General features: G+C 39.5%; 1 protein-coding gene across 1 annotated transcript in view; it reads left to right on the top strand.

Moving 5' to 3' along the window:
• The window catches only part of ESYT2 (extended synaptotagmin 2), a 102,945-nt gene that overhangs the window by 67,645 nt on the left and 11,353 nt on the right, over nucleotides 1-23,947 (top strand). The window contains exons 7-17 of the mRNA XM_038755645.1: nucleotides 4,562-4,617; nucleotides 6,962-7,082; nucleotides 8,886-9,062; nucleotides 9,781-9,863; nucleotides 10,115-10,163; nucleotides 11,391-11,480; nucleotides 12,109-12,204; nucleotides 17,414-17,476; nucleotides 19,332-19,406; nucleotides 20,867-20,953; nucleotides 23,061-23,210. Coding sequence (XP_038611573.1) covers nucleotides 4,562-4,617; nucleotides 6,962-7,082; nucleotides 8,886-9,062; nucleotides 9,781-9,863; nucleotides 10,115-10,163; nucleotides 11,391-11,480; nucleotides 12,109-12,204; nucleotides 17,414-17,476; nucleotides 19,332-19,406; nucleotides 20,867-20,953; nucleotides 23,061-23,210 — 1,047 coding nt within the window. The remainder of the gene's footprint in view (nucleotides 1-4,561; nucleotides 4,618-6,961; nucleotides 7,083-8,885; nucleotides 9,063-9,780; nucleotides 9,864-10,114; nucleotides 10,164-11,390; nucleotides 11,481-12,108; nucleotides 12,205-17,413; nucleotides 17,477-19,331; nucleotides 19,407-20,866; nucleotides 20,954-23,060; nucleotides 23,211-23,947) is intronic.

Raw genomic sequence — 23,947 nt, 5'->3', positions numbered from 1 at the left:
TGTAGCACATCTAGGACAAGTCTTGCCTTACCTGATCCTCCTGGCACTCTAAAAGGGCAGGAGGATATTGCCACTACCTGCTGGCGTGTTGGGAAGTTGTTCTCTGACTCCCTCCATCCCCAAACAGCTATTTCCTTTTATAGGCAAGAACAGTAGATTGTATGCAGCCTTGTGAAAACCACAGGACATAGTAACCTCAGAAAAGTGCTCTCCCCCACTGCTCAAGGGCACTGAGTAATGGGTGAGGAGGAGAGGCATTAGAAAAAGCAATTCCTCCCCTTTTCGCGTATTTGGTGGAGTAGGGGCAGGCTTGGAGAATGAAATGGAGAGAGATGTAAGAAGCTGAAGGGAATGGGGGAAAATAAAATCTAATGATACCAAAATGTCCCAATAATTGCATTTCAGCATATAAAATACATCAGAATTTAAAATAGTGGAAATTTATCACCAACCAACTCGTGTTGTGCTTTCCCAAGTGCTTAGTATAGTGCTTTCTACACAAACTAAGTGCTCAGTAAATACTACTGATTGATTAGCACCGTTTCTGTGTGGTGTTCGAGTGTCCTCTGTGTTCAGTACACCGAACTAAGTGCTTGGAAAAATGCAACAAAATCAAGAGACATGTTTTAGTCTACTGGTACTGGGTTAGGCATACACCGGCGAGGTCTAATACCTGGCTGGGCCCTGCATTTCCAGTTTAGTGGAAGACTTTCTGAAGATTAGAGAGAGGGGGAATAGGATGTCAGGGGTCACCAGACTCTCCTATTTTCTCCGGGTCTATTTCAGGGCCTCTTGGGGAACTAATGGTATAATTCTGAAATCTGCGGTTGTAATTTGTGTCCTTAAGAAAGTATGTAGCAATCAGAGCTGAGCACTTTGATCTGTTTGGCAACTTGCCCCCTGAGGATGGGTTTATCAGCAGAGGAAGTCGGTCTAGAATTGGTGTATTTAACAAAAACATAAGTGCTGCTTTTGGGAGACCACCAGAGGCCAGCCTGGAATTGGTGTATTTAACAAAAACATGATCAAGTGCTGCTTTGGGGAGACCACCAGAGGCCCCTGGTTGTGCACAGCGTAACTCAAGGGGGATGACTTGGACCAAAATTTGATCTCTTCACAATTTACCCAAACTCCTGAATCTTGTTGTGGCTCAAAGAAGCAGACATAGTTTCTTCAGGTTCCACTCCAGGTGGTAGAATAGTAGGGTCCCTGGAAGTCCATTCAGAAGCAGGAAATAAATCCTAATTTAGTTGCACCTCACTGTCGGTTATTGTGCATGTTAACCATGAACAGAGCGTTAGCAAAACAGTACAGTACTTCCTTTAGGGTGTCCCTACTTTTGGCACTGATCAATAAATGGATACTGGTTACCTTCCAAAATAAATCAGTGCACCGCTGTTTGTTTCCACTGTTAACGTCATGTCAGATCATGTCCTTACGTATCTCTAAACTGGCATCCGTTTTGGAAAGTAGAAATTACTGCCTGCTTCTCTGTAAAGGCCGTTTCTAAACAGTTCTAGAGAAATTTATTGGGGCACAGGCAGGGTGATGTGCTGTTGTATAATGTCTGGAAGCCATCCAGACTATATTATCCATTACCATATCAGGAAGGAGGCACAAAAAAGCCGAATCCTCCATTCTATCAAGTTGATAAGGGGCACAACACTCAGTCCCTTTCTTCAGTCCTCTGTGAGGCTTGCTAATGAAATGGGGAAACGAAAGACGCTGGAGAGGGAAGAAGTTTGAGTTGTGAAAAATACATAAAGTAAACCAGGAATTCACTGATTCGGCTGTCTTCCTATTGCCAATCACTCATTCACTGCCTTGGCTTCACTCTAATAGTAAGGCGAGGATTGAAATGCAGAATGTCCTAAATGGAAATAGCAAAAGCCTACGGTTATCAACTTTAACCTCTGGCTGCCTGACAGCCCTCATTCGTCAGCAGCTTTTTGCTGCAAATAAATAGGATTTGTTAGGAAAGGCACTTAATGAAAAAGCCTTTTACAAACCATCCGGAGAAAAATTTGCATTCTGGCTGACTGGTTTTTAGTGACAGAAGACAAAGCAGAACCTTTAGAATCTGAGACAGGATAGAGCCATCGCCTGCTTGAGGTGTGGGGGCTAATGGAAGAAAGGCATGGGGATCCATCCAGAGCACTGGGAGAACCACTAAATTGTGATGAAAGTGCTTTCTATGTGCAAAGCACAGTTCTAGGCACTGGGGTAGATACATGTTAATCAGGTTGGACACAGTCCCTATTCCATATGGGGCTCATAGTCTTAATCCCCATGTTACAGATGAGATAACTGAGACACAGAGAAGTTAAGTGACTTGTCTGGGTCACACAGCAGACATGTGGCCCAGTCAGGATTAGATCCCACATCCTCTGACTCCCAGGGCCTTTCTCTTTCCACTCAACCATGCCGCTTTTATCCAGACTACTAGTCAAGGGACCCCTCCCAAGCCATTGGTGTAATAACTGCCTCTTACATCGCATTAATCTGAAATAAAGAGGTCCGTGATATCAGCCACACAAGAAGCAGACACTGCTAGACTGTAAGCTTGTCGTGGTAAGGGAGTGTGTGTGTTATATTGTTATATAGATTCATTCATTCAGTTGTATTTAGTGAGCGCTTACTGTGTGCAGAGCACTGTATTGTACTCTCCCAAGCACTTAGTACAGTGCTCTGCACACAGTAAGTGCTCAATAAATATGATTGACTGAGACTAGAATATAGGTGGCTACAGTTATTCTCAAGCTGCTTTCAGACCCGGGACTTTTGTGAATGTAATTTGCAAATATACGTGGGCTGTCTGAGGTCTATGAGGATTATGATTTGATTACTCCCTCTTTCATCTGTTTTGTGATAGCACTCCTGTGTTTGAAATAGATCTGTAATTTTTTAAATTCTGAGTAATTAATTGCTTTTAGCAAGTGACAGATCTCTCTATAAGGTGAACGGCAAAGAGCTTCTTTGAGAGTCAAATTAAAACAACTTTCCATGAATAAACTGTGTGCTCCCAAGTTTTCGCCCGAATGTCTCTACCTTTTTAATATGCCACAGTGCTTTAAAGGAGAGAAGTCTTCCTGATAAAGCTGGTGGTAATCTGGCTAATTGCTTCATGCTGTTGTGTTCCAACTGATGTCATGGTTTCAAGATGCACTAAACTGCCCAAGGGTAATTTCTTAGAAGCAATGGCAGATTCTTAGCTCCCTGATTTAAAATAACTGCCTCTGAGTGCCCCACTTAGCATCATCATGATCAGCAGCATCAGGATATATTGAGCTCCTACTCTTTGCAGAACAATATATTATGTGCTTGTTGATTATAGAGGAGAAGGAAGAGACATAGTTTTTACCTTTGAGCTTTCAGTGTAATGGGGTAGAGTACAGTGAAAATCCATCATCATCATCAGTATTAGAAAGATCTGAAATTCAGTGTTCCCATAAGGCCACTTTGAAGTGGTCAACTCTTTTATAGCAAAAACAGTGCTGTTTGGGCATCTTTATTTTTAGATTTTTATTTTGTAAGAGTTCAAATTTATGTATAAAGGTTAATTGGGAAATTCCTTGAACTGCTTGACTTTTGCTGCTCAATTGCGTCTATGAGAGTCTGATGAAATAGAGGTCATTTCAGTAGTGTCTGCCAATCCGTAGATAAACAGTATACCAAGTTCTTCTGTAGCGTGAGGTTATGTTCTTGCAGAACTCCACTTTAGTCTACCAGTTAAGCACTTACTGTGTGTAGAGCACTGTACTGAGTACTTGGGAGAGTGCAATACAACAAGGAGCTTACAGTGTTGAGGGGAAATAGACTTTGAAATAAATTAGGAATAGAGGAAAGGCAGAGAAATAGGATGTATGCATGGGCACTTAGTACAAAGTACAAAGCTGCTTCTTAGTAGAGAAGCAGCGTGGCTCAGTGGAAAGCGAACAGGCTTGGGAATCAGAGGTCATGGGTTCAAATCCCGGCTCCGCCAATTGTCAGCTGTGTGACTTTGGGCAAGTCACTTAACTTCTCTGTGCCTTATTTACCTCATCTGTAAAATGGGGACTGACTGTGAGCCCCACGTGGGACAGCCTGATCACCTTATATCTCCCCAGCGCTTAGAACAGTGCTTTGCACATAGTAAGCGCTTAACAAATACCATCGTTGTTATTATTATTATTATTACAATGCTCTGAACACAATAAGTACTCAACAAATATCATTGATTAAGTGGGTGGGGTGATTATCAAATGTTTAAGAGGTACAGACTCAAGTGGATAGGCAATACAGAAGGGAGGGAGAATAGGGGAAATGAGAATTTAGGGGAAGCCCTCATGGAGGAGATGTGACTTTTGATGGCTTTGAAGGTGGGGAAGGTGATTTGTCGGGTATGAAGGGGGAGGGAGTTTCAGGCCAGAGGGTGAACATGGGCAGTGTGTTAAATGAGTTCCTTTCGTATTTTCAACTTCCTCTTAGTATCTTGTATTTTCTTATGCTGCAACAGAAATGATCTTCTAAAGAATGTAAAGGAATGCTTATTTTCTTCTGCCTTTTTTTTTTTCTTATACAGCTCCTGGAAATTAACTGGACAGGACTGACTAATCTTTTGGATGTCCCTGGACTGAAGTAAGCATTAGATAAGTAATCTATTAGCAGTGTAGTTCTAAAGTGCATCTTCTATGGTGGGATGTTTAAGACCCATTCAGAACTATCAGTCTGCTTAATACAGTTCACATTGTAGAATTGGACACAGTCCTTATCTGTGTGCTCACAGTATAAATGAGGGGAAGGAATTTGCAGTTGGGTGTAATGGTGGATGTGATGATCCTGAATCACTGGTACCCAAATGACTCAGTTCAGCCATGTTAGAAAACGCCCCTTCCTGAAGAGAAAAATGCAGCCAGCCTAGTTCTGTCATTAGTTCTGTCATTATTCAACAGTGCCAGTCTTTGGATGGTGATTATTTGTGGTGAACCTGTAAATCACCACCCAAAGTGGGGACTGCTATAATCACAGCCCTATGCTGAGGACTCCCTTGTGGTGCTTCTCTTGTGTTTTATTTGAGGGCTGAAATGGTCACTTTAAGTCTGAAACTGCTGGTATTTCTAGTCTTTGGTTTAGGGTGGCACCTCTCAGTACAGAAGCAAGCTTAGAAGGCCAGTTTATTATCCAAGGGACTAGTAAAATGTTTGTTGCTGCTTACTTTGTTTTTGGTCCTTGTCCATGAATTTGGCTTTTGTAGTCACTACTATATTTTCAGAGCTCAGACATATAATCAGAAAATGAAATTCAAGAATTTTGACACTCTGAGGTGCCGTGATAAAAATAATAGTAATAGTAACAGTAGTCTTCTTAAGAACCTACTATGTGCCAAGCACTGTACTAGGCCCTGGAGTTGATACAAGCCTATGTCACAAGTGGTTCCCAGTCTAAGGGAAGGAAGAAGGTCCTTTCTCCCCATTTTATAGATGAGGAAACTGAGGCCCAATGAAATAAAATATTTATTTTATTTTGTTGGTATGTTTCGTTCTGTTCTCTGTCTCCCCCTTTTAGACTGTGAGCCCACTGTTGGGTAGGGGCTGTCTCTATGTGTTGCCAATTTGTACTTCCCAAGCGCTTAGTACAGTGCTCTGCACATAGTAAGTGCTCAATAAATACGATTGATTGATTGATTGATTGAAGTGGCTTGCCTAAGGTCACACAGCAGACGAGTAGCAGGTCTATGCTTGTTCTGACTAGACTGTGCTGCTTCTCTAGTACTATTAAAGTAATCAATTTTCTAATTTGTTTTACCAGCACCTGAGGTTCTAAATTTCTTAAAAACTCCCTCACTTTCTCTTTTAAATCTTTATTTTAGGGAAAATATATTTAGTTTTAATATCCTGGGAGACCTAGAAAAATTATCCACTTAAACCCTTCTTTCTCATATTATAAATTTCCAGTGGAGAAAGCCTAACTCCAGTCTTCCAATTTCTATACTCTTCCTTCCTCTGCAAATGACCGTCATTTATTTCTGTCTCTGCACTAGCATATTGTTCTCTGGTCACAGAGTAAGAGGTGGAAGAAACCTTGAAAAGATAACCTGGGTCCAGCCCTTTGCCTCCAGTCATGAATAAATCACGTCAGGATACATGGTTACCTCTCCTGAAAGATCTTGAGATGGAGACACTGCAGTCGTTCCTTGATAACTTTTACTCAGAAGACTTCTTTTCTAATGTTTATACCATTTCAGTTATGTCTCTGGACCCCTTCAAATTTCTCCAGTCCTGTCTTAACGATGTGGGGCCCAAACCTGGAGGGATTGTTCTACAGGTTGATGAGAAATTTAATGGGAAGATAATTTCCTGATTCTTTCATGTTATAATTCTGTTGAATCATTCCCAAAACGTTACCTTTTCTAAATAGCAGCATAATGGGTTGGTAATTTAGGCAACTTGCCATCCATCCACTTTAGCTCCCAGTATAAATGTTTTTTGTTGTTGTTGTTGTTGGAGGTGGTATTTTTAAGTCTAATCAGGTTCTTCCAAACCTGTGTCTGATTGCCCTGGAAGGTGAAGGCATAGTAAATTCTGGTCCAAAATTTGTAATACACCTAGAAATATTTATCACGACTACTAAAGTAGGAAAGCAAAGTTCAATCGTTGCTCTTTAAGGAATGAAACAACTTGCACCAAATTGCCACCGTATACAAAGACCGTATCACCGATCAGATGAATTAGAAAATTCAAGTACTTCCAAGCATTGAGTTAAAACAATAGAGTCAATTCTTAGAAAGTTATTTAAGAAACCAGCCTGTTACTGTGGTATTTTTTTTCTTCTTAATTGATGGGGGACAGTTTTAAATTCCCCCTATTTGAGTGATGAGGCAAACTACAAGATTTTGACAACTGTAAACATTAATAAGTAACTTAAAATGAAAGCCTTGAGTTGCCCATCAAAGTGTAACAAATATTTTTCTTTTGTTTAACAGAGGCTTATCAGACACTATCATTCTGGACATAATATCAAACTACCTGGTACTTCCCAATCGAATTACAGTTCCTCTTGTCAGTGAAGTTCAGATTGCTCAATTGCGGTTCCCTATACCAAAGGTGAGCATCTTCCTGTCCTGAATTTGTCCAATCACAGAGTGTTTAGAAACTTTCAGAGTTATTTGGTTGAACCCCCTCCTTCTCTTCTATCAGTAAAAATATAACTTGAGAGAGTAAATGTATTGCTTGAAGGGGCAAAGCAGCATTAGTTGCTTGTGATTTGGTTAGGAAGGTGGTTAGTTTTCAACAGTTGTTCAACCTCGGATTAAGATGTTTCCAACTTGTACTTCCCAAGCGCTTAGTACAGTGCTCCGCACACAGTAAGCGCTCAATAAATACAATTGAATGAATGAATGAATATCAGGCAGCGCATTAAAGCCCGGTTGAGATCCAGTCGTCCATTTGAGGGTAGCAGTCTTTTTAAAGGGTGACTTGAGGAATTGGTAAAGCCCAGGTACAGAACACCTTATTTTCAGAATCCATTTAGGTTGGCCTGAGATGGGGGTCAATAATGATTTGGGCTCTCATATCCAAATCAGTTTATTTATTCTTTTATGAAAATGGAAGGAAAGAAAGGAGCTTCCTTTTTTTTTAATCAGAAGTAGCAGCAGTAGATGTTAGTCTTCTTCCAGTTACCGACAGGGTGGAAACCGAGAGGGTAAATGCGGAATGGGTCCGTATAAAGATGTATTAAATCAAATCTATTAATATCTACACATAGTATGTATTTTTTTCTGATAAATTTATTATCAAGAAGAGAGACAGTGTGGCCTAATAGAAATAGGCATAGGTGTGTCTGGATTCTGGATTCCAGAACTGGATTCTAATTTCACTTTTTCCACTGTCCTGCGACATGACCGCGGTCACGTCACTTAATCTTCGTACCTATTTCATCATCTTTAATTGCCTCTTGCTACTTCTCAGGATTCTTGTGAGGATAAAATGAGATCGTACATGTAAAAGAGCTTTGAAAAAAATAAAGGCACCATACAAATTCAAAGCAGTCATTAATAGTAATGCCACTATTATGTTCTTGTCATCAAATTAAGTGTGACATTCACCTCCTTTGAAATGAAGATTGTTTTAATATTCTTTGAGTCACTACCAAGAAACCGAGAATTTTGTTAGGTTTAGAAATCTAGTTCTGTAAAGCTTAAAAGGCATTTTCTAAAGTATTTTGTTACCGTTGGAGAGTAAGGAAGAAAGAGCCTAATCTTTTATTTGGGAAGAAGAATAGCTAATTCCTATTCCAAATGTACTTTATTAATTCTAGAAATTTGTGGAATATTCAAAAACACTGTGATTTAAAGGCTGTAGAGTCTTTTTTGCTCTATAGCTGCCCTTATATCTCTCTCTCCCCGCCCCCCCCCCACTCCCCAAAAGATCCTTGCATGCTAAGACATTAACTTTCCTACAGTTTTTTGTAATAATCAAAAGGCATTCTCTCCAAAAGAGTACCAAAAACAATTAGGTATTTACCTTTTTGACTCTTGACTATTGTTATTAATATTGTAGTTAAATGTCAAAGCACCGTTTAAAGCACCGGGGTAGATACGAGCTAATCAGGCTGGACACAGTGCTTGTCCCACATTCATTCATTCATTCATTCAATCATATTTATTGAGAGCTTACTACATGCAAAGCACTGTACTAAACATTGGGAGAGTACAGTACAGCAACAGACACATTCCCTGCCCACATAGGGCTCAAAGTCTATGTTTGTTTCCTTTCCTTTGATTCTATTAAAGCAAAGTTTTGGGAAAATCCTGTACTGTAAGAATTTGAGTGAAGGGGAAGAGAAAGTATTTTATAAGGCTGTGATATATAAAATGAATTTTAATCTTCTTTCTCACCTCTCTTCAGGGTGTTCTAAGGATTCATTTCATTGAAGCTCAGGATCTTCAGGGCAAAGATACTTATCTAAAAGGCCTTGTCAAAGGGAAGTCAGATCCTTATGGAGTCATTCGAGTTGGCAACCAAATCTTCCAAAGCAAAGTCATCAAGGAAAATCTCAGTCCAAAGTGGAATGAAGTTTATGAGGTAAAATAACTTCCGGGGGCTCCTGAAAAATGATGTCTAGATTGTGAGCAGGAATTGTCACTTTTTATCGTGATATTGTACTTTCCCAAGTGCTTAGTACAGGGCTCTGCACCCAGTAAGCGCTTAATAAATGCGATTAAGTGAATGAATGAACGTCTCTTTGTCCTGTAAAGTATTTTTACATTAATTATACATTTAGAAGCTCACAAAATGTCCCAAAATCAGTACTCCAGTTGGAGAAATTTAATAGCTAAAATGAGTAGGAGTTTGTGAGGTAGTTATTCTAAAAGATTTACTTTATTTTTGCTGATTAATGGTCTGTAGACCCATATAATTTAAAGTAATAAAGTACACATTTGCTCCTATTGGATGCATTTTGACATGCTTGCAATATTGAAATAGCATGGAAATTTTGTTCGGATGTGGACTGCAGATGCATATGTGTTTGTTTTTAGATTTTGCCATTTAGCTCTATTTATCCGTATATTTAAAGGGGAAAAGTGTACTTGAGTTAGGGCATTGATTTGACATATTTACAATGTGATAATTTATTTTCAGTGAGCCAAGAAGAATGTTAATAGCCATGTTTTAAGAGCCCAGAATTGCACTAACCATTTATTGTGGTTTTTGTTGCACTGCTTAATTGGTTAACTCATTTACTTAAATGGGTAAATTCGTTACCGTGATGCAGAATAACTAACAAAGCTGTATTTTTTAGGCTTTAGTTTATGAACATCCAGGGCAGGAGTTAGAGATTGAACTCTTTGATGAAGATCCAGACAAGGATGACTTTCTTGGAAGGTAAATTTTAGTCTCTCAACTTTTGTGAAAGAATTAAATTGACATACTTTTTTCTTTATTTTCCCCATCCCCGCTCCCCTCCAACCCCAACATCACCACCAGACATTGGCCTGTTAATTATTTTCTTGATAATAGATTGTGTTCTTGTAGTGATTATGTACACACCACTACTAAGGGCCTTTATTGTTGTAAAAAGTGAAATGCTATTAAACTATTGAATTGTAAAGTAAAGGAATTGTTTTTTTTTTCAGTCTCATGATTGATCTGATTGAAGTTGAGAAGGAGCGTCTCTTAGATGAAGTAAGTCTATTTTTGTTGATGATTGGAATCTTCTGCGGTATTTCTGCCAACTTCCCCTTTTATTTTTTTATTCGATCAACCCAAAATTCAAAAGTCCAGCCTCTTTAAAGAAGAATATCTGATCAGCAGGAGGTGAGATGATGAAATGAAATGTTTTCTTTCAGATTTAGGCAATCTTAATTGTCACAGACACTTAGATCTGCTACTCAAAACATCCACACATGTATAGAAAAAAGCTTGGGTCCATCTTCTTGTGCAGGTGGATTGAAATGTTCTAATTATCCAGTTAGATGACAGGCTTTTTCCAGCTAGTATATTCTAAGTGGTAATAAAATAGATCAGTGAAGCAGCGTGGCTCAGTGGAAAGAGCGCAGGCTTGGGAATCAGAGGTCATGGGTTCGAATTCCCGCTCCGCCACTTGTCAGCTGTGTGACCTTGGGCAAACCACTTAACTTCTTTGTGCCTCAGTTCCCTCATCTGTAAAATGGGGATTAAGACTTGGAGCCCCAAGTGGGACAACGTGATCACCTTGTATCCCCCCAGTGCTTTGCACATAGTAAGCACTTAACAAATACCACTATTATTATTATTATTATTATCTTATTTAAAATACACTTAACCTCAAATAAGGAATCAAGTCCATAGCCTTTTTCTGCCCTCATTATTGTCACTACCGTAGTTAAGCACTGAAAGGTAGGTTTGTGTATTTAATTCAATTTCGAATTCTAGAAATCTCAAGGTTCAAAAGAGGTTAGAACTGAATAATAATAGTGGAATTTAATACTTACTCTGTGCTAACACTAACACTGTGCTAATACGAACACCGTACTAACCACGGAGGTATATTCAAAATAATCAGGCTGGACACAGTCCCTGTCCCACATGGGGCTCAGTGGCTCAGTAGGGGAGAGAAGAGATATTTAATCCCTATTGTACAGATAAAGAAACTGGGACACAGAGAAGTTAACTGACTTGCCCAAGTCACCCAACAGGAAAGTGGCAAAGCCGGCATTAGAATCCAAGTCTCCTGACTCCCAAGGCCTGTGCTAAATCCACTAGACCACGCTGAAGCTGCCTCTCAGGAACTGAAGAACTACAAACTATTGATCCTCGGAGCAATGGGCAGCTAGCTACCTTCCTTTTAAAAAGAGTGGTTTAGTTTGAACTTTAGATTTATAGGAACTTTTATCTACATTAATCCGATTTTTAAAAATATTTTATTTTCAGTGGTTCACTTTGGACGAGGTTCCTAAAGGAAAGCTGCATTTAAGACTGGAGTGGCTCACATTGATGCCAAATGCTGAGAATCTTGATAAGGTACGATGTGTCTGTCTTGATATCCTCCCTTTCCTGTTCCTTCTAAGAGTAACCTATATTAAAATAATTGATTATTAATTCCATGCTTACTGACATTAATATAAAGTAAAAATAATGCAATTATTTTAGTGGCAGTTTAAAAGGCATTCACCCTTAGTTTGTAAGCTGTCTGGAAGTCTGATTGGATCTGTTTAAGAAAGTGATGAGAACTTTGTAAGTGAACTGAAAAGACTGTCAATGAAGCAATCACTTGAAATTATTCACTTAAGAGGTGTACGGAGCTCAGTAGCTTTATCTTAAAGCAAACGTCTTCACCGTTCCAATCTTTATCACTTCTGTGTATCCAGAGACTGTAAACTCACTGTGGTCAGGGAATGTGTCTGTTGTTATACTGTACTTTCCCAAGCGCTTAGTACAGTACTCTTCACCGAGTAAGCGCTCAATAAATACGATTGACTGACAGACTGACTGACAGCCTTGGACTTCATCTCCTTACCTCCCTCCTTTCTTAGCTTGGAAGAGAATCCCTTTTCCATAAACAGAACTCTACACAGTCTTAAGAAGAACAGCATAGTACGGGGTTGGATCGGAATGACTGAAATCTATGTTGAAAATATTTTCATTTTAGGTGCTAACAAGCATTAAAGCTGACAAAGACCAAGCCAATGATGGCCTTTCTTCAGCATTACTTATCCTCTATTTGGATTCAGCCAGAAATCTTCCAGTAAGTAAAGCAGTGGTAAATCTCACTTTGATGCCTTTTATTTCCTTCTTGCACATCTTGCTTGGTAGTATGTCACACTGCTTTGTTGAGCCACGTTATGCCACGTTTTTAATGTTCATGTTTTCACCTGCACACTGTTAGGTCTTGAATGTGTCTAACAGTCGTGTGAAGATGTCAGCTTTCACAGACCAAATGTTCTTATGGCTAGACCAAGGATTTTCAACATTTCCTTTTGTGTATAACTTTATTTTTCTGCTGGAGGAAGCTTTTATAACAATCTATAAGCTAGGTTTTCATTCTCAGTAGTCTCATGAAGTCGGTCTAGTAGTTGGAGCCACAATGTGTTCTACTTGATCAGTAATTATAGAGGAAGTGAGAAATTCTGGAACTAGAGTGAGCTGAAGCAAAGTCCAAACTATGTGTCCTAGTCTGGCCTAAGATGTACTTTTCAGTTTGTGAAAGTGAAAGCAGTGTTTAGATTTATATGATGTTCACTTAGAAATTATTCACTTGATCTCTCAAAAGATATTTTTGAAGTTTCAGGGAAATTCTAGCACATTAAAAAAATTAGTCTCTAAATCATGAAATATCCAAGCATAACTATGTGCAGTTTGAAAATGCCAGTGTGCTTTTATTTTCTTGTCCCTTAAAGGATTTTGAATAGTTTCTATCAATATTGCTGAGCTTTCAAATGTAAAATAAATAATTCCTCTGAGAGACTTGTTTCTCTCTTGTTTGAACAGTGTACAAAGTGGTATGTCTGCCGCATTCCATGTTTCCATTCAGTACGTTTTACCATTTTGACTAAAAATGAAAGTTTAGATTTTCCCATCTGTCCTCTAATCATGCTCACATACAGGTGCTCCTTCAACAGACGTTCATGCTTTGTTCCCAGTGTAACCTGGCTGTACTCAGGCAAATTCTGCAAGCACCACCAGCATAATATTGTAGGCAATCTGCCCCCAGAATAGCTTGCAATGTTTCTGTTTTGTCCAGCAATATTGTCCTTTGGTATTCAACTTTATGATTTTAAGCAGATGTTGCCTCTCTTCACACTTAGGTGAATGGAGACTGCTCAGTTTCAGTTCAGCCTCAACAAAGCTCTTCCTTAACCTTTGTATATTTCTTTGCACATGAACCCATTTTCTTTTTTCTGGGTTGGAGTTATGCACTGCGTACCCTGTCTTCAAAGAGAATATGATGGGGGAAAAAAGGACTAGACAGATTTTCACTTGCAGTATATCCAGTTCTGATATTGACTGCCCTGCTGTTGCTGCTGCTGGCTCTTATTCCACTGGTTTCTGGAAGTAGAGTATGACTGTATTTGAGAAGCAGCCTAGTGAATAGAGCATGGGCCTGGAATTCAGAAGGTCCTGGGGTATAATCCCGCCTCCGCCACTTGTCTGCTGTGTGACCTTAGAACAGTCACTTCACTTCTCTGGGCCTCAGTTACCTCATCTTTAAAATGGGGATTAAGACTTGAGCCCCACGTGGGACAGGAACTGTATCTAACCCACTTTGCTTGTATCCACCGCCGCGCTTAGAACAGTGCCTGGCACATAGTAAGTGCTTAACAATTACTATTATTATTAGTTTTGTCATCCCTGGAAGCTGGCAACCAAAGGGGTCACGGAAGGGCTGAAATTACTCCGAATTGGGAGGCGGGGGGTTGGGTTGTCCTGTGGGAAGTGCCCTGCTGCAGTCAGGGCCAATTTCTCGCATTTTCTGGGCCCTCTCAAACTGAGCAGTTATCATGTCCCCCGGGATGCTAGTGGGTCTTTGGAGAGCCTCGCGGGAGTGGTATTGCTATTATAATGTTTTGGGGTCAGTTGAAAATGAACTGATAGCTCTGGAGTTTCAGAAGAACTGTGTGGGTGAATGGAAAATGGCTGGGAGGCCCTTAGGCCCTGATCTCACCACAGTAATGGGGCAAGTTTGGAAATGTCAAGACAGCCCTTTATAAAGTGTCGGAGAAGCCAAAATGTTGAAAACTGCTAAGGAATCTCTTAATCAAGACATTTACTGTGATGTGTAATCTGACTGACCATGGCAAAGCATTTTCCGGTTCAACTTAATTAGGCCTTAATAGACGTGGTTACTGTTTAGATTTTTATTCACTGATTGTCTCATCAGCAATTGTAGAATCTTTTGACCCTTTCCCTTTCCACCTCTAAATTGCAATGCTTCTTGTGCATTCATTTTACCACAGTCCATCACTCTTTGCTTTTTCCTTCCATTTCCATCTTCTTAAGATTATCTACGAGGGAAACTTTGGGTGTGGCTACTTAAAAGAGAGGAGAGCATCGGGACTAGTCTTTTGTGAAAATACTACCTCACTCTATAGAGCACTATTTGTGAGTTCCCTGGTGTTATTTCTTTTTCTATGGAGACTGCTAGAGTGTGGACTGGTGCTACGACCGCAACGTACTCTATAGTGGAATGATTAAGCATGCTTATTGGATTTTTCTTGCATGATTTTGATGAATGTGCATTTGGTTGTGCTACTTTTCAAGTGTTTCCATTTTTTTACAAGTTAATTGAGCAGTCTAACATTGGTAAGTATAGTGCATCTTATGATGAAAGGCACCTAAGAGTAAATCATTACTAAGAATCATTAAGCATAAACTCTTGGAAAAATAAATTAGGTTGCTAAAATGTTGAGAGCACAACAGAAAAATTATTGACTGCATTTGGAGAAAAAAGGAATGCCTAATTGTTCCAATTCATCTCACTTTGGCTGTTTTTAACGTGAGATGTAAAGGTAATTGGATAACATTCCAATACCATTCCCTCCAGTGGTGTCCCTTATCTGCCTCCAAAAATGCCAATTCACATTTGAAAATAAATCATGATTCTGCATTCTCTCTTTGTCCTAATTCCCCTTTGAATGCTATATACAGCCAACTCTTTGATTATTTGTTTTAACTGGGACACGGTTCATATCCTGCTATCCTGCTAGTTGTAATTGCCTCCTTTACCAAACCTTATAACAGAGCTACTAACTCTCATTTGTGTTTTCATCTTCTTTGGTTTCTCTTGCCAAGTGGTGGAAGTGAATTAAGTCTAAGGGAGAGAAGAAGAAAAAGGAGCCTTGATAATCTGTCCCTGATAATCCTGAGTTGACTGTATATTATTTCTGGTGCAGATTGTTTCCCTTGCCTCTTATTTCCCATAGTCTTCCCCTGCAACAATCCCAAATGAAGAGTACCTTTTGCTTGCTTCAGAGTAACAGAAATCCAATAATGACTTTCAAAGTGTCTTCTCTATGATAGGCTATTTGAATCAAGGCCTTGTTTTGAATGTAGTCTCTGAAACAGCAGATAACTAGACATTGCCTAACAGAGTTTATGCATTATATAATTACTAAGTAAAGGTAAAAACCTCCTGTGAACCATATTAGTGCTCATTGCAGATGTTATCTATCATCTTTAAAGGAAAAAAGAAAAAGAAATCCTAAGCCAGATTCTCCTTAATCACTTAAGGGACTTCCTGGTAAGAAGTCAGCAGCACTTCAGAACAGATTTCTTCAGATCCAAGATCTCAGTTATGGCCCTGTTGTGTTCTGAAAGAGGTCAGGCAACTGCCTTTCTTCCTGGAGCGTTGATGGAATTACGTGGAGTGGATTGGAACCTCTTTACAGCTACCAGGTCATTCTTCAAAAACAGCATAGCTAAATATAGCTATAGCTAAATAGTCAGAAATGGAAGGATAAAACTGTATAGCATGTGCTCTAGAAAAATTCCCAAACTACTCTTCTGTTGGTTTTCAAGGGAATTATTTCTGTACATTTTGGTCGGGAGTGTCTTCTCTTAACTATTTTATAATTTGGGGATATTCCTCTTAGGAAATCACCCCTTTTTGCTGCTTTATACAAGTAGATGATGGTAATATACAATATTCTAGATTCCTAGGAAACTTACATTAACAGACCGCCCAGATTTCACTCCCCTCTGTTACCTCTATTTTGTGCTTACCACCTCTGAATTTAATCAGGCTCTCTTAGTACAGTGCTTTCTTCCCTGATTGATTGATTGATCTTTGATTGATCCAGATCAAAGCCATTTATTACTCCCTTTCTACTTTGATCGGGAGCACCATGTGGGACGGGGACTGTGTCCAACCTGATTAACTCTTATATTCCCCATCACTTAAAACGGTGCTTGTAGGTGTTCAACAAATACCATTAAACAATTGCATTCTTTATAGAACGTCCTCACATGGCTCTTCAGAGGAAGGGCCCCTTCCCCTAGACATTTATGGCACTTGAGAAATATGATGGGACTATAATCATTAGTTATCTCTCAGCCTATCTTACTGATTAGAATTTCTCTGAAGCATCTATCTTCCCACCTAACCAAGTTACTGGAAGATTGCCATGGTCATTAAATCAGTATATTAGTTACTCATCTGTTTATTATCACATGGAGTAAACAGAGACTTCACTGGCTTAAAAGATTTGAGATACGTTCTCTTGGAATTAGTGATGGCAAAAAAATAAAAATACGTATATGTCCCAAAACTAAATGCTAGTCCAAATTCAGACCAGGGAATCTATAGAATTTGTTTCTTTGTGGGTAGGAACATTGGGATAAAATAGAGAATTCACTCTTAATTTTGTAAAGGGTTTTCCTATACCTTTTTGGTTCTTTTGACCACCAAAACCCAAACAGGAATAAGAATCCTTATGTCCTAAGTATTAGATTGAAAGTGCCTTCAGAAAGATTGTCTCTGGAGATTGACTATATAATAGGCATTTTAAATAAGGTAATTTTCCATTCTATGCTGTGATTTTATTTGAAAACCGTTGGTCCTTTTTTCTCTTCAGATCAGTTGCTGCTTTTGAACTTGTAGATTAATAATAGGTAGCATAAACCAGGACATGAGACAGTAAATTAAAGCCTTCCTTCAATTACTACAGTTGTGTCTTACAGACCAAAAATACAGCATCAGAGAAGTTGCAGGGAATTTGTCTCAATGTTAATAAATTTAGGATTCATTCTGTAATGATTCTTGTGATTAAGGAAGGAAAAGATGAATAGATGGTTTTTACTGGATGCTTTCTTATTTAATTTTTGTTTTTGGTCATGGTTCCCTTTTTGTTCTTTTGGAAGGAAATGGTTTCCATGTTTTCATGTCATTAACCTTACATAAATTCCTCATTGCATGTTTGATTAACCCTCGGAATATTCATTTTCTTCTGACTTGAAAGAGTAATCCATTAGACTTTAACCATGATGGCTTGAAGAAGGCTGCTGTTCAGAAAGCTTTAAAGGTAAACTAATACAGTTTTCCATAAAAGTCAACTGAGACACGGTGTTGGAGAGAATCCTTAGGTTCCTTCTGAATTTATTCATTTAAAAATTCCAACAATGATGAAAGGCTGGCACTGAAGAATGGGTCCTATCTTTTTTTCATGTTTGATCTCTCTCCCTCCATCCCTCCGCCCTAATGAAAATGAATTTAAACTGTCAAAATATATTAAATCTGCCATGCAGGTGACTATAACATTTTTCACATAACCCACCTTTTTCTGTTCCATCTCCCTCACAAATGTTAAAATAAGGCAAAACCTTTCACTGCTACCATCAACTATTCAGCTGCCTGCAAGGCTCTCAATCCTTTTGAATTCTCGAAGAGAGTTGCCAAATGAGCAGTTCTGTTTAAAATGAGTAAATTTCACATCAGATTTTAAGTCCTGCTTAGGACCCAGGTTCACATGATTATTAAACTATCAGTTCTCCCATCACGTTGAGTTAAATGGTTTTGGGCCATCTTTGAAAGAGGTACTGTTGGATTTGGGGGCCACATATGTTCTCAGAAAGTTTTAAACTCCATCAGATGAGGTATATTGAAAACTGAGCTCCACTCCTTGAAACAAAGAAGATGAGCAAATTATACTCAGGGAACAGTTTAATCACACTAGGTAGGCCCAGTGTTTTATCTTAAAGTCTGATTCTCAGTCTTGTCATTAGTCTTTGCACACAGCTAACTGTTCAGGAGTCTGGTGCATTGAAATGTAGGGCAGTTTTCTCTCTAAAATTTTGTTAGAGACTTTACAATTAATTTTCACTAACACAACATTCATGTTTAATTTATGCGTAACAGTGTTTCTGTCTTATGGGCCAAAGTCCTAAGTAAACCTCATTCCGTGTATTTAAATGTAGAGTCCAAGATTGATGTTCAGGGAGAGAGCAATCTTCTCTCCTTTCTGTCAGTCCCTCTGGACATGGCCAGTCAGTTAATACTGTTGTCTATTATTGCTTTAAATAGCTGTTTGCACTAAATGTCTTTTATTTCTTACTAATTTTTCATTTTTATAAAACTGCTTTGGAATATTTTATAACTTCAATGAAATGCTTATTTTTAGTCAGAATTTTATGAAGGTGGCTATTAAAAGTCAGATCTATGAGGGCTGAGTGAATGTGGAATACACTCTAGACTGTGAGCTCTTGGGGGCAAGGGAAGTTGTCTACCAAATCTATTGTATTATACTCACCCAAGCACTTAATACAGTGCTCTGCACAGAGTAAGTGCTCAATAAATATCATGGCATCACTGATTGCATTTTACCAAATACTTTTTACAGTATTGGTTTCTTTTCAGTGTATTTCCCTTTTCCATTCAAAAGAAAAGGTTTGGTTACCATAGTGTTTGATCAACTTCCAAGAAGAACTGTCTTTTCCTGAAGGAAAAAAATGGTTCCTACATTTGGGTTTTTTCCATATATTTTTCCATCTGCATCCATGCCGCTGTATTCATTTTATCACCCTAATGATGTCTCAACTTTGGAAATGGTAATGTACATTGAGATGTTTTTTTTTTCAATTTTTCCAAAATAACATTTTTTGAAAGTTTCCAACTAAATTGTAGGGTAAAAAACAATTTTCTTGCATTATTCCCAATGTAGAGAATAATGCTGTCACTGTATCTTTAACAATTAAGAATACCCTGACTGCTTGCATTTTTGTCTTCTTTTCTAGCATCAAATGAGAGTAAAAGTGTGTGTGTGTGTGTGTGTGCGCGTGTGTGTGTGTAGTGTTTGCGATTTATGTCCAGGAAATTTGCACTTTAAAAAGATCCAAAATGAACTCTATATTTTCTATGCTCAATTACTCTTGTTCTTTCAGTCAGGGAAGAAAATCAACAGCAACCCTAATCCTGTTGTTCAAATGTCAGTTGGACACACAGCTCAGGAGAGCAAGGCAAGTAATTGATGATATTTTGGCTTTGTTTTAATGAGCAATGTCTCCTTTAAACTTTAAAGTTGAATGTGCTGGTTTCAGTTCATGCTGTCAGTAGCAAAATTATTACCTACTGCTTGCTCATTGAATAACTGAAAGTAAGTTAATAGCATATTTCCACATTTGCTTCTCCTGGATATAATTGAAATTCAACTCAGTTTCCCTAAGAGACATTAAGTGTAGTGTCCAAGATTTCGTTCAGGGAGAAAGCAATCTTCTCTCCCTCTGTCAGTCCCACTGGGCATAGCCAGTCAGTAATACTGATTAGTAATCATTTAATACCAACCAAAGTGTTTGAAATTCCTGACCATGTCACCAACAAGTCAGATTTAGGATGTCCAGGAAAACTCCTGGGATTCAGGTCGAGATAGGATGGAGCCAGCTGACATCTGTCTTAGACACTCAGCCGAAGACATCTGGAGAAACCACCTGGCATCTAAGTCAGGAGTCATTTCTCTGCAGCCATTCTGGAAGCTTCTCAAGGAGTTTGATCTACACCAGATTTTTTCAGGATTTTTCCAGAATGCTTGGGACCTTTGGGTAAGGCCCCAAATCTTCCTGAGCCCCTGAGGAAAACTGGGATCAGCAACCCCCATCCACAGAGAGGTGTAGGTCCTTCTTATCAATCTCAGAAGAAACTCCCAACCCCTCAGAAAGGTATCACTGAACCCCAGATTCTAGGAGGAAATTCCTCAGAGCCTCAGAGAATGGCATCATGCCATTCCTCTACCAGTACCAGAGGTAGAAATGTGAATTAAAGGTAACTATGCTGGGACAGAGTTCAAAGGGGTACTCACTGCCACCTGAACAAGGATTTTCAAATCTGTTTTTTGGCCCCTTCCGTGAGTACTCACTAAATTCATGGGTAACAATGTTGGCAAATGATGTTTTTAACATTGTGTCCAAACCTATAGCCAGTGGATGGCATAAAAGAGAATTGATATCAACCAAAATGGTTGTGTTCATTTTTTTGGACAAATTAGATGGATAATTTTTTGATTGTATTTATTAAGGGATACTAGGTGTCAAGCACTGTACTAAGGACTGGAGAAGATACGACATAATAATATTGTACAGAAACCCTGATCCACATAGAGATCACAGTCTAAGCAGGAGGGAGAACAGGAATTTTTAACCCCATTTTATGGTTGAGGAAACTGTGACAAAGAAAATATAATTGACTTGTCCAAGGTCCCACGGCTGACAAGTTATGGAGCTGAAACTAGATCCCAGGTTTCATGAATCCCAGTTCCCATGCGCTTTCCACTAAGCCATTCTACCCCTCAGTACATTCCAGAAAAGAATTCTAAATAATTTGAACCTTTCTCATGTTTCATTGTATTTGCTTCATTCTAAACAAATTCCAACATTCCCTGACCTTTTTTTAACCCAAGATATTCTATATAACATGTTTGTTTCAGATTCGTTACAAAACCAATGAACCTGTGTGGGAGGAACACTTTACTTTTTTCATTCACAATCCCAAGCGGCAGGACCTTGAAGTTGAGGTACTGTTTACTTTGCTTTCTTGCAATAGCACATATAAATCAGAGGACCAGAATTGTAAGGTGGCAGTCTTTCCCTCTGCCTTTCAGCAAACTCTCCCTGTACCACTCCCGGTAAATGGGTGTCTGTCTTAATTTAAGTTATTCAAGGAACATGATCTTCTAACCCATTCTAGTTCTTTAGAGGTAGAGTCGTCCTCCCCTTTGAAGACAAGGCTATATTACCCTACTTACTGTTGAAAGTTTCTTTATCCTAAAAAAAATCTCCTTTTGGAACAATACCGATCTTTCCCCAATGGAGACTATCTGATAGTCCTTCATCCTTTATCCTCTTACATTTCTTTAGATTGGAATAATCCTAGTTCTTCTCTAATGTTTTTTTCACACATCCCACTGGGGATACATTTCCAAATTTCATCGCTCATATCTGAACTTCCTTAGCCATCTTTCTTAAATGGGGTGGATTCAAAGCTCATCATCATCATCATCAATCGTATTTATTGAGCGCTTACTATGTGTAGAGCACTGTACTAAGTGCTTGGGAAGTACAAATTGGCAACATATAGAGACAGTCCCTACCCAACAGTGGGCTCACAGTCTAAAAGGGGGAGACAGAGAACAAAACCAAACATACTAACAATATAAAATAGAATAGCTATGTAGAAATAAATTAAATAAATAAATAGAGTAAAAAAATATGTACAAACATATATACATATATACAGGTGCTGTGGGGAAGGGAGGGAGGTAAGATGGGGGGATGGAGAGGGGGAGAGGAAGGAAGGGGCTCAGTCTGGGAAGGCCTCCTGGAGGAGGTGAGCTCTCAGCAGGGCCTTGAAGGGAGGAAGAGAGCTAGCTTGGCGGATGGGCAGAGGGAGGGCATTCCAGGCCCGGGGATGACGTGGGCCGGGGGTCGATGGCGGGACAGGCGAGAGCGAGGTACGGTGAGGAGATCAGCGGTGGAGGAGCAGAGGGTGCGGGCTGGGCTGGAGAAGGAGAGAAGGGAGGTGAGGTAGGAGGGGGCGAGGTGATGGACAGCCTTGAAGCCCAGGGTGAGGAGTTTCTGCCTGATGCGCAGATTGATTGGTAGCCACTGGAGATTTTTGAGGAGGGGAGTGATATGCCCAGAGCGTTTCTGGACAAAGATAATCCGGGCAGAAGTATGAAGTATATGAAGTATATGAAGCTCATAGAGCCCCTAATCAGAGTAGAGTCACTTGGAGATTTCTACTTGATCCATTCCCCCACATATTTGCCTTAACTGTGTTGAGTTGCTAATTCTCCTGCTGCAGCTTTATTGGGACTCATGGGTCCTTCCCTGCACTGTCCTTGCCTGACTAATTATATCCACATCTTTGAGTGATGCATATTTTCCTCTCCAAATGTGTGATGTCACCAAGTGTTGTGACGCTTGCAGGCTGCTTCCCTAGTCTCCCCTCCCTACCCCCATCCAGTGTGCCACGGACACTCTGAGATTTCCCCTCAGCCCGCTCCTCTAAAGATGCTGGAGGGAATCTAGGGCAGGACAAATGTGCTGCCTGGCTAGGACCCAGCAGCCCCTTAGCAGACTGACCTTTCCTTTCTTTTATTTCATTTGAAGAAAAACAGCCCTGCTGGCCACCCTCGTTGCCTCGGTTCTATCATCTGGTTTGTATTTGTTTAGAGAAAATTCTTTGGTGGCCATTTCCTCCCTAAAGCTATTAGACTGATCTCCGGAGATCCTGTTCTCCTATTTATTTTTATGAATTACTGAAAATAACTCTGATCAAGTGGGATGTAAAAATGTTCCCGAGATGATTTGCATACTGTAAGGAGGCAGTGTATTCATTCATTCTATAATTCTATTTATCTATTTTGATGGTATCGACACCCATCTACTTGTTTTGTTGTCTGTCTTCCCCTTCTAGACTGTGAGCCCGTTGTTGGGTAGGGATTGTCTCTATCTGTTGCCGAATTGTACCTTCCAAGCGCTCAGTACAGTGCCCTGCACACAGTAAGCTCTCAATAAATACGATTGAATGAGTAATGAATCAAGATGGTAATTTTGGTTCGTTTTCTAGGGTTTTCTTTTTCCCCTCTCAAAACTGAGTGTGCTTCTTGTTTTCCTTAGGTCAAGGATGAACAGCATCAGTGTTCCTTGGGGAACCTGACGATTCCTCTCAGTCAGCTTTTGGCAAGTGACGATCTAACTATGAATCAACGGTTCCAACTCAGTAATTCAGGTCCCAACAGCACTATAAAAATGAAGATTGCACTCAGGGTACTTTTTGTCACTTTTGAAATTAACATAATAATAGGGTGGGGTCTGAACGGGATTCCTGTGTAGGTGATCTTTTGGTTCTGCATGCAAATTTGAGGAGTAATCTTTGTGTAATTATTTCTAGAAAGCTCTCTGGGCAGTGCTCAGGAAATTTTAATAAATGAAATTTATGCATGTCAGGCAAATGGGTAAAAAATGTGTAAGTGGTGAAGAGAAGGCCATTAAGGGAGAAATAGAAATGGAGTTTAAAGAGTTTTGAGGTGGAGAAACAGCTGGTGAATTCTGGAGGAAAAAAGTTGATGGGCCACGTATGCTGCAGTTCACTGGGAAAATCCGTTCAAAATGATTGCACTGAATTCAAATATGGGTACGAGTTAGCGTCATGGAGGTGCCCTATGGTGAGTAAATGAACACTGAAGGCTGATATTTGAAGGAAAATGCACCCTGTCTGCATTAACATGGGTCACAATGAACTGCCCAGTGAAAGCACTGCAACTTGATTCTGCTCTAACCGCGGTTTTACCACTGAATATGGTCATTAAAGATGTCTCCTGATGCTCTGCCCTTTTCACTTTCGTAAGATTAAATTTCAAGGGGCACTCATTGGAGAGAATGTAATGGAGTAATCAAAATAATACTGTAGAGGAGAGTCCTGTACGCACATATTTTCCATGGCTTTTGCAAGGTGTTTACTCTGTGTCAAACACTGTTCTGCGTGCTGGGGTAGTTACACATTA

Source organism: Tachyglossus aculeatus, chromosome 13 (genome assembly GCF_015852505.1).
Source record: "Tachyglossus aculeatus isolate mTacAcu1 chromosome 13, mTacAcu1.pri, whole genome shotgun sequence".
In the NCBI taxonomy this organism is placed as follows: Eukaryota; Metazoa; Chordata; class Mammalia; order Monotremata; family Tachyglossidae; genus Tachyglossus; species Tachyglossus aculeatus.
The sequence above is the reverse complement of the archived record's forward strand: the minus strand, read 5'-3'. Positions and strand labels throughout refer to the sequence as shown.